The sequence below is a fragment of the Musa acuminata genome, chromosome BXJ1-11 (assembly GCF_036884655.1).
Source record: "Musa acuminata AAA Group cultivar baxijiao chromosome BXJ1-11, Cavendish_Baxijiao_AAA, whole genome shotgun sequence".
Lineage (NCBI taxonomy): Eukaryota > Viridiplantae > Streptophyta > Magnoliopsida > Zingiberales > Musaceae > Musa > Musa acuminata.
This window is the reverse complement of record NC_088337.1, coordinates 2,173,697-2,185,161: the sequence shown is the minus strand read 5'-3', so window position 1 is coordinate 2,185,161 and position 11,465 is coordinate 2,173,697. Positions and strand designations below refer to the sequence as shown.

General features: G+C 37.4%; 1 protein-coding gene across 4 annotated transcripts; it reads left to right on the top strand.

Moving 5' to 3' along the window:
- The first annotated feature begins 5,495 nt into the window (after positions 1–5,495).
- LOC135596820 (MADS-box protein SOC1-like) lies at positions 5,496–10,107 on the top strand. 4 transcript variants are annotated; one of them, XM_065089016.1, is made up of 8 exons: positions 5,496–5,767; positions 5,886–6,097; positions 8,733–8,811; positions 9,262–9,323; positions 9,397–9,496; positions 9,576–9,617; positions 9,696–9,737; positions 9,813–10,107. In XM_065089016.1, the coding sequence occupies exons 1-8, from the start codon at positions 5,651–5,653 to the stop codon at positions 9,948–9,950; spliced, it is 792 nt and encodes a 263-aa protein (XP_064945088.1). In that variant the 5' UTR covers positions 5,496–5,650; the 3' UTR covers positions 9,951–10,107. The 4 variants fall into 4 exon arrangements, with proteins under 4 accessions (XP_064945088.1, XP_064945085.1, XP_064945087.1 ...); XM_065089013.1 differs by having other exon boundaries at positions 5,505–5,767; positions 5,841–6,097; positions 9,813–10,103; XM_065089015.1 differs by having other exon boundaries at positions 5,510–5,767; positions 5,841–6,097; positions 9,822–10,101.
- The last annotated feature ends 1,358 nt before the right edge of the window (positions 10,108–11,465 follow it).

Below are 11,465 nucleotides of genomic sequence, written 5' to 3'. Positions count from 1 at the left end.
GCCATGACAATAAATAATAACACGTAAACGACGGAAACGCAAGCCACATACCGTGATGGATCATCCTGACTCGGACCATTTTTACGATGATGCACCGAAAGACTAAACCGGGTTGCGGCACGGCTCTCGCAGGCCATGACCCTGGCAGCATCCACCATTTGAGTCGAGCACGCAGGCTTTCGTTGGTCAGCAACGCGGGTCGAGGGAAGCGGGACCCACCTCTGCGGCGGTGAGACCCATGCGGCCGTGCCTGGGGATGGGGGCTCTCACATGTTGAACCCACTACAAACAGATAGATATAAAGGCCGATGATGGTGAGTGAGGTCGAGAAAAGTAGAAATGGTGGCGTACTTTCTCCTACCCAGCCATGTATCGTACGTATTATGATACGCTGCGCCGCTGGAACGTTGCGTTATGATGACCACTGGCCTTTTAGAACATCCACAATATGCCAAGAAATTAGCTAATCAAGTACATAATGACTTCGCTTCACGGCGATGCATGGTTAACTTACCTGCCGTTGGGTGGCGTCTGACCGCGTTAGGATAGACTGCTTTCAACCGAGTCTGAGGGTTTGTATGCGCCGATTTCTTGGCATACAAAATGGGTCGATCTAACGATGTTTATTAAAAATATTAAAATATTAATTTTAAAAATATTAAAATTAATAAAAACTATATATATATCGTCACAAAAAGAAGATAAAACTTCAGTCATCTAAAATTAGATCAAATTAATAACATCAACTAACATTATAAATATAAATCTTTATACATATTAAATAATACATAATAATTAAAAAAATTAAACAGAAAATATATTATTTACTTACTTAAATAAAAATATTAATATAAAATAAATATATTTTCAACACATCAACAATATATATATATCTGACATGTCGAATATGTGTCCGACAGACACCGTGATACCATATTAAAGAAGAATGTTTGAATCGACGAACCATTAAATAACTTTAAGATGTTTAAATTTGATAAAAAAATTAAATATACAATCCAAATAACTTGAATTATCATTTTGGATCACTAATATCGATTCTCATGAACACTTGTCAAATTCTTAAGGTTATTTATCCTACTATATAAACCCCCCCCCCCCCCCCCCCCACAAGTGTATGAAGATAACACAATCTAATCTCTTATCTACTTGATTTCTCTTTAGATTTAATTTTAATTGAATCTTTCAAATTCTATTGTTGAATTGAGCAGTAAAGGGTCTTTTATTGAGCTCGTTACCAATGCAATCTTGTAAAATCGTAACACGAGAATTCAATGCTCTCACTCCTAATCATCTTATGGTATTTTTAGGAAAGGATCATAGTTAGATCCATGTCACTTTCTAGATTGAACAACTAAAATTTATCATTACAAACGTAATATAAATATATGTTGAAATTAAAATAAAAATGAAATACAATAAAAAGAGACAACAATGAGAAAATCATCTTGGGAATAAGAACGTTCATCCGAGGAGGAATATATCATAATAATCAAATAAAATAAAGAAAAACAAGCACAATATACTAAAAGATGCAAAATAAAAATAAAAACACATAATAAATAAAAAAAAATTATAAAAAAAAGAGGTGACCGAAAGGAGAGGAGAGGAAAAAAAGATATAAGAGAGAAGAGGTGGAGAGAGAACAGAGAAAGATGAGAATGTGAACGGGAAATCCAACATATGAATGGTGTCGACGAGAAGCATCGAGCAGCAAAGTGTGATATAAGCTTCCTTATTTACTAACTATTATTATTATTATTATTATTATTATTACGATTAATTGCTCGTCGTAGCATTGTTTCGACGTGATACCCATGACAATATCTACGTTATAAATTTCAATGCTAGCTATATACAGTCATCACGATCGATGTTACATAGCGTCGATAGTTAATGTCTTTGGATGTCGATATCATTCATTAAAACAAAAAAGGAAAAAAGAAAGAAAGAAAGAAAGAAAGAAAGATGCAAATGTAAATGTAAATGTGTCAAACTCGAATCAAACTCGAGAACATGTATCGATAGCTTTGGCAAATGTTGAAGACAAATGTAAATGGTCCCCTAAACAAAAGTACCCATACTGCCATACGAGGTCTCTTTCGTTCATCGTCCTCTTTAGTTTGAGCTCACGTGAAGTCTCTTTCACTTCCTACCTCCTTAGACTTCATTTATGCTGTCCGATGAGGTATTGCAGATTTGGGACCATGCTTTGGGTTTGCTTCGTTCTTTCACGGGAGTGGGATGTCTTTCCGCCATCATCGCCTCCACTGAGGCTTAGCTTTTTGCCATTCGCTCACGACTCTTGTTTCGTCTGGACTCTCGAGGTGTCTCGCTTGACCGTAAAGCTAAGCAGATATGATCGAAACGTAGACCGTAAATCCAACTTAAATCCGCCAGCACTCGAGGAATCCACATTGCTTCGACGTCCACAACTTTTACCGTGGAATCGTCGTCCTATCTGCGAACGAGGCAGACACTGTTCCCTTTCCCATATGAAAATTCTCATTACAAGGAGGAAAGAGCCAAAGCGGCATCCCTTGACAAGCCATGTTCCTCGAGAGTGTCTAATGCCTGCCCAGCATCAGCACATACATGGGAGCCCCATTGCTGATCCCACAGTCGTTCGCCATCTCCATGAAACTACTCTTGTCCGACAAGCTCGCTTTTGCAAGTAGAAGTTGTTCGCTCATCATAAGACAGCCAGAAGGAAGCTGTCCTCCCCGCTCCCTTGGGCAGCGGATCGGCTACTCCGGCATCGCAACAAACATCGGATTCGCATCACAACGCACGCCAAGATGATGATACGATGGCTGTGTTTGCTCTCGGCATCGTGTTTCATGTTTGCTTTCTGCCACAATTGCAGACTTGAATCACACACACACACACACAAAAACAGAAATAAGAGCATAGAAGAAGGCCGGCCCAGCACAACCATGTAGCAATCTACGGCTTCCAATTCCTGGAGCGACGCTTTCACAAACTGCCAACGATTGAATTGCAGAGAAACTATCTGTTCAAATTATTTCTGGGTTGAAGCTCCACTGAACATTGCTATGGATCAAACCATTTATGAGAGAGTACTGTTGCACACAGGCAGTGTATGTAGTCCGGCATATGCCTTTCGTTTTATAGCAAGTCATACCTACAGTGGCGTAAAGGTTTTCTTTGATATTTCATTTTAAATTAATATTCATGTGATTCGATCATTAATGGGGACTTAGCTTTTCTACTAAATTATCATGCGTCGAGTCATAATTAGGATACATATTTCTCTATCAACCTTGAAAGGACAAGAAAAAATAAATTGTTTACAGAAAGGAAAAAAAGGTCAAAGAAATAGGAGAAGAATAGTCTACTAAACATACTAAGTTTCTAGAAATAACAAAGAATTTATTAAATATAGTTAACATGACATCCAAAACAATATTCTCTCATTAGATTAATAGTCACAATTTTTTTTTTTTTCAAATTATATATTCATTTTGAACTTATTGAATTGGAGTTGAGTTCTTAAAGTTCTTAAATGATAATGTCAGAGCAATTTTGTTTATATATTATTTAAGTAAATTTTATTAGTTTAGAGGTATTACGCGTAAGTTGTCAACATCTACCCAAAGGAGAAAAAAATATAGAAAAATAAAAGAAATCATATTTATTCTTGATTGAAGATTAATCTCTATCGATTAAAATTTATTAATGAAAACATAGAGGATGATTATTCTTTGAATCAAGTCAGAATTATTATTTCTTCAAAAAATATTATATATATTTGATTTGATATAATTATATATTTTTTATTCTTATATTTGAGTCTATAAAAAAAGATTAAAAAATATATTTTTTTTTATTTAAGAGATAAGTGACAAAGATAACATTCAAGTCTAAGGCCTTATAATAATCTATCAAAGTTCTTACTCGCTAAGCTAAACACTTTTAAAATATGTCAGAAAATATTTTGAAGTTAGTTTGGTACACTATTATGCTCAAGCTATAATTATATATCATATGAAGTTTTCAACCCTTAATCTCTTAGGACTAGAACATTATGACCCACCCATATGAGTGGTGTGAGACTATAATTATATTTTTAATCGAATAATTCTATCATCCCAAGACCTTTTTCCTAGTATTATATTTCCGATTCGATCATCTCCAAACTATTATATTTTCAATAGTGTGATTCCATCACCTCCATCATATTAATTTCTTCGAGTTAGGAAGAGACCAATAGTTATCTTTTATTTATTTTATTATTATTATTATTATTTTCTTTATTATAAATAAAAAATTTATCACGTCCTACTAATCCGATGCACCTCGATATAATATTTCACAAGAATGAGATAAAATATGAGATTACCAGATATTCTTCTTTGATCGAATTCTGCAACTGTATTTTTTATTTTAATTTTGAACTTTTGGAGACATGATAACATCCAAAAAAGATCAACAAATCAAAATTGACCTATTATATATATATATATATATATATATATATATATATATATATATAATTTAGTCTTATCTAACATATTCAACCCCAAAAAAAAAAAAATACCGGAGAGGGACCAGCTCGCCATTTTGACAAACACATGGAGTGCTCATAGTGCGCTCCACTGGAGCCGAGTCTCCTTTTTCATCCCCACCTTACCTCCTTTTTCCAATTGGAACCTCTGTATTATCTTCGTGAACTCGTACACGCCCGCATGGCATAATACATCCTATACGATCTCATTCTAATTGGCCCGTCGTTTGCGTTCTCTGCGATGCAGTGTTTAGTACTCTTACCTCTGGGGAAACATCCAAGCGAACTGAACCATCATGCTGCAACTTGCAATGCTGCAAGCTCTGAGAGGGGACAGACGCATTGGTCCCGGAACCATGGCCGTGAGAAAAGGGAAGCCCAACAACCTAAACCCACCACCAAAATGGCAACAAACCCATCACCACCACCCCACGGGACGACGCGGAGAGGAGAAATTAGAGCGCAGGTTAACACAAGGGGAAAAGGTGCTTGCCTACATGTTTGAAAGCAGTAAAGTCACTTCGAAAAGTGGGGGAGCGAGAGAGAGGGACACACACACAGGTTTCACTGCGAAGCCATGAAAGAGAGGGAGTCAGGAAGAGGGACAGCGGCGTCTTCCAAATCGGTGGGCGTGGGCAGGAAACAGGAGTGGGTAGTGCACGTGGCGTGGTTCCCACTCGGCTGTTGTAGCCCAATTGGACGACCGGCGGATCCGGATGAGCCCACCGACCTATTGCGTGATGCCTTGTACTCGTTAAGCATAACGAAGGTGTCTTCTTCACCGTCCATTTCAATCCCATTCTTAATTTGGATCGTTCATCTTCTGGAAAAAATGGACGGTTCAGATTGGGGGAGGGGGGTTTCCTGTGGAATTCACATCGCTCGCGTACTGCTGCTACCAGCCTGATAGACTCGCTCGATGCTCGGGAAACGACGGGCACATCCAGCGCTGCTGAAAGAGACAAATGGCTCTTTCCCATTTCCTTAACCCCCTCTTCTCCCCACAGCAGCTACATCCAACCGCAATGCAACGACAACTTGGGATACAAACGGATGGATCCTTTCCCTCTCTCGGGCTTGATCTACTACTTCAGCTAGAATGGAATGGGTTACCTTTTCTTCGCCCCACCATTGCCTTTTATTTCTTCCGAGTCGTCTCACAGTAGGCAAAGGAGAAAGGGGAAAACACCGCCTGCCTTCTTCTTGTCCTTGCCATTTCTGGTGAGATCCTCTCTTTCCATCTCTCTTTGGGCGTTCATCTACTTCTGCAACCTCTCTCTCTCTCTCTTTATAGGTATCTTCTTGTGTGGGTTGGTATGCACACTTCTCTTCATCTCAGTTTGTAAAAACAAAAAGAGGAGAGATCATCATGGTGAGAGGGAAGAGGGAGATGAAGCGGATAGAGAACGCAACGAGCCGGCAGGTGACCTTCTCGAAGCGGAGGAAGGGGCTGCTGAAGAAGGCCTTCGAGCTGTCGGTACTTTGCGACGTGGAGGTCGCGCTCATCATCTTCTCTTCCGGGGGCAAGCTCTACGAGTTCGCCAGCTCCAGGTGAGATGCGATGCCCTCCTCCTCTATCTTTCATTTTCTTTTCAGTTTCGAGGATCAACAATTAGATCAGAGAAAGCCAGATAAACCAGTATCTCGTTCTGAATATTCCATGGGGATCTATGCACCTGCTTCCTTCGTCAGCTTCAGGCCTAGATTCCCATCATCATTTACGACATCATAATCTCAAAGTAGAATAATCTCCATGAAAGAAACATTTCAGACTTGGTCTCTCAGGCACCTCCGACTTGGATTTCCAACACCTTTTTTGCTTCGAGATATAAAATGGTTCTCATTCGATGTCACTTCCTTCAAGGAAAAGTGGTCGAGCTTGCTAGGTTCTGATCGGTTCATGTCCGTCCCTTTGAGTACAGTGGTCTTTATTCACAGATCTACAGATGGAACAGCAAATTAGAATGTCAGATAACATTTACATAAAGCCATCCTTCATAAATATATCAAATGAATATATAAGACGGAAAATATGGAAATGAAGAATAGGCATATAGCACTTGTTCCCTCGTTAATTAAACAAGTGAACATGCACCATCTGTTCGAATTATTTCTGCATTAATAATTTCTTGTCTCTTTTTTCTTCTGGGCATATCATCTCACAAACGAATCAGGAGACCTCAGTTGGTGGACTATATAGCCAAAGCATCGGTTAGTACATGTTGGGTCACCTATCACTCACGTATCTTACAGTAAGTAGGCCTGTAGCTATCCTAGAAATTGAAACTCTCATAAATATAATCTGAAGATTATGTCACTCTATCATGCGTCTGTACTGTCTCTGATGAAAGACACTAAACAATGTATACTATATATAATAACTTCTTTAAATTGGTAGCTATTTTAGAACTTTATAGCAATATATTTGGACAAGGCTATTAAATGAATCTCCAAAATACCAAAGTTTGGAACAAGACAACGATAATATATCAAATTTTATGTACCCAAAATTAGAACTTCAGTGATGCAAACCAATAAATGGATACACCTTTGTGGTTGCAGTTAATAAATATATAGATAAAATTTGCAGTGATGAGAGGGTATTTGTTAGCTCACAAAAAAGATCTATTTAGCCTGAATTTTGTTTCATAGTCGTCAAACACATTCTGTGTTTTGGCTGTCATATCCATGGAAAATTTGACAGACCCAAACATAATCCACATTCACTTGGAACAAAAAAATTAATGAGAAGCAATGGTATGAAAACATGAGAAAAATTCTTTATAATTTCTACATGGGAACTTTTAGACATTGTAGCTCATAACTATAATAAACATAAAATAGATTTAAGTTTTCATGACGCTTCTGTTTCAGCTACGCCAATATGCAGTCCCAAAATTTTCTTTTTCTTTGTTCTTTTGGCATAGTTCTATAAGTCTCATACGGTGATACTACTATATTGTAGTATTTATTTGCTCTACCGTGTAGTTGTTGCATATGGATTGAGGTGGATGTTCATTGTGATGTCTTCATTACTGTTGGATTTAGAAGAGCCAAATCCTAGAAGCCTCATACATATTTAACCTTTACATCTGATGAGGCCAACTAGCTTCATCAAGTTTGAGCTAAGCTCAATATTTTCTAAATATATTTTGAGCTTTAATAATTAAAGTTACTAGCTTTGGAGCATAACAACAACAAATCAAGCTGTTTGAGAATGAGTGTGGGAGTTCAATGTATGTCGATCCTTTAATTATGTTTACCTTCAATCTCAAATACCAATGAAAGGTTAATCTATGCACACTCATCCAGGTTGACTACATTCTAATCTAAAAGTTAATCACTCAGATCGTGAAAAAACAATCTTATCATCATATAACTTTGACAACCTGATTCGATATAATTTTTTTATGGCGTGTGTTAGTATCAAATAATAATTTTATTGATTTCACATGTAAAAATTAGGAAACATAACAAGGAGAACACATAATTTAAGCTTTTATTTATTTTATGGTCTCCAATAATTTAAGAAATGACAAAATATAAACATCAGACGTTTAGATGTGGAATTTCTTGTTTCTCCCATTTTATATCTGCAAGCTTGATGTGACCTGAAATTGGTGAGTTTGGTTACGTTCTAACCCTCATAGTGGCTGTCCGACTTCCTGACAACAGTAGGTCATCACTCCTCTCGTAGTGGAGTCAAGCAACACGACGATAGGAACTATTTTGTTCTATATGCACATCATTGGATTATCTTTGTCGGAAAGAATTATCTTTATCCGAAAGAATAGAAGATAAAAATACTTGAAGAAGCTTTAGCTTAAATACATTAACATGTTTCCCCTCCTATTTATATAGATTATTTATATAGATTAGGAGGAAGGATTTTCCTCAACAGAATAGAAGATTTTTCCTCGTATAGTTGGAAAAATCTTATCTTCTATCATACCCGAAGACGGTACTCCTGTTCAACAGTATAGAGAATTTTTCTTAACAAAATATAGAGATTTCCTCGTATAGTTGAAGAAATCTTATCTTCTATCAATCTTTTGTTATCATATTGATCACAGAAACTAATATGCTTTTCCTGTGGTATTGTACATTCACATACTTTATCTGTATTACTTTCTCATTTTACAACTCAATTCTTTACCAGCTTTTGTTTCATTTTTTTATTCTTCAGTATGCTAAGTGCAATCGAGCGCTATAGAGCACATTCAAGAGAAGATAGCATCAGCACAAAAATGGAACAAGATATCGAGGTGCAGCATTTGTCCATTTAGTTTCTATTGTTTTATCTGTCGTCAGAGTGGAACCGTATCTTTTTGTGGTGGTTTCACATAGAATAATTCTCTGTCACAAAGTTCATTATGGTACTTTATGAAATATGAAATATATTTATCTCAGATTCTATATGCTGAAGGAAGATTTTAATCGTATGTGGTTTAATGAAGATGGTTTTTTACTTGGAGCTAATGACATGAAAGGATTGCACATTTCTTTACGCTGGAAAAAATATTCTACAGATGGCAAAATTTCTTAAAGATTTTAATTAGTGGTTGAATCATTTTAATTGCCATAAAGGTGAGAAAGGATTTTCCGTTTCTTAATATTCTCTAACATGCAAGTAGATCAGTGCATATGCAATGAAGTGAAAGGCTGGTGCATCTATCAGTGGCTAAAAGCTAAGAGTTAGATTGATTGTGTTGAAGGGAGGGGAATATGAGGCAGCATGGATATCAAAGAGGATTGAACTTATTGAAGCCTCTAAACAGTGAGTTCTACTCAATTTCACGATACTGCAACAAGCAGGAATTAAAATCCTAATTACATGAAGAAGCATGCAGGAAACTGTTGGGCAAAAATCTAGGGTCATGTTCGCTCGATGAACTGCATGAGTTGGAGGGCAAGCTAGAAGAAAGCTTACACAGTATAAGAGAAAGGAAGGCAAGTCAGAATAGAACTTACTTCATTTCTGTCAAGTTATCGACCAAAAATATACTTACCTCTTGTTCATTCACTCCAGTATCATTTGCTACAAGAGCAGATGGCACAGCTCAAAGAGAAGGTAGATTACTTGAACTCTGTTGTATACTAGTTAGCTCTGCGACATTTTAGACAATGTTATCAAATCACCATGTTGCAGGAGAGATCCTTAACCAAGGAGAACGAAGCACTGCGAGAAAAGGTATAACTAAGTCCATGCATGTTATATACTTTTTCTTTAATGGCATAGTTTGGCAAGTGATTTGATATCTATTAGTATCTGAAGTGCAAGGGACTGGCTAAATCTCCAACTGCTACTTTAGGGGAAGGTGTAGCCCACAATGGAGCTGTTCAACATAGCGATGTAGAGACAAAGCTGTGCATTAGATGTCCAGGAAGAGGAACATACACTTGATCAGCAACTACAGGCCTTATTCCTTTCTCAGCTGATGTTGTTTTCCTTATTTCGAATTCAGGAAGATTTTAAAGAAATTAATCGACTGAATAACTAAATTCTGCCAGTTTTAATGGAAAGAAATTTAGCCCTTTCTTTGATTCAAAAGCATGCTTAAATTCTGTATCATAAACTGGAAACAACTCAGATAAGGATGTTGAACTTAATTAGCTTTTACCATTCAGCTATACTTCTTGTTACTTTCTAACCTTAGACTTATCAAGCTTAACCATCCATATCTAGACTTTAATGATAGCAAGAATGAAGTGTAACTCAATGTTGGGTTTCTTACTACACCACCCAGTCCTAATTCAATTCAAATTTATTAAAAGATTAACATTATTATGATTACGATAGGAGAAAATACTTTGGTAATCCTGAGTTTCTTTTCAGAAATTTTTTTTTTTTAAAATTTATATAAGAGAGATACAAACGAATTTGCACTGAAGTGACGTAACTCAAGAGTCTCATAATTAGTTTTATATGATAAATATTTTGATTTTCTGTGTTAATATAGATATCGAATTATCAAAATACGATTAATCTTGTGTCGATTTTTTGATATAATTTTTAATATTAATATGTGAGAGTTCATATGATCTAATTTTGAATTTTGAATCGGTAGAGTGAAAATGGCCCCATCAAATATTTTATAAAATTACTAAAATGCCTCGTTATATATATTTTCTCATCGTACAAAAAAAACAAAAGATTCCATGGGTAGGGTTGGTCATTTTTGTAAACCTAATCGGACGACCGAGCTGTCATGAGTTTTGTCGGTGCATGGGGAAGTGGTTCAGGTCCCGACTTACGTCATAACTCATGTCGCACCTCGGATACATCTATCCTGTGCAGCAACCGGAGGTAAGTCAAGACGGCCGGCAGTCCACTTCTTTATGTGCGTCATATCCTCCAAATGTGAGGTAGGTATTAGCTTAAGCCGGGATATTCTGATCTTGCAATGGATAAGAAGCGTGGTGGTTAACACAGCTTTGCTTCAGCTGGCCAACATAGAAAAGTCGGGAGGAACTTGAGACGATGTGCGGACTCCGCCCGGCCAATAGTTCCTTCCCCGCCACCAATAGGCCCAAACGTCTCTTGGCATCCCCACAAGTCACAACGAACCAAGTTTCCGTCACTCTAATTTATCTTGACGCCAACCTCCTTATGGGATGCCGAGAGAAGAGCAACTAAGAAAGAGAAACCTAAGTGTCACCCTCGTGATCTCACCCTCTCATCCTCGGCCACCGGCTGTCGTCGAAACTTTGCTAAGCCACCAGTGGCAATCGGCGGAAATTATGGTGGAATGACGCTGCAGCGTCCTCTGCGACGCTGACAGTCGCTTTGGTCCCGAGACTGATGGCGAGGGAGAAGGGAAAGCTGAACAACCTAACAACACCACCTCCTCAGAGGACAAAGATGAAAGGAAGAGGAGCTGCTTCATATATATATAAGACGAGCATTTACTAGCAAAGG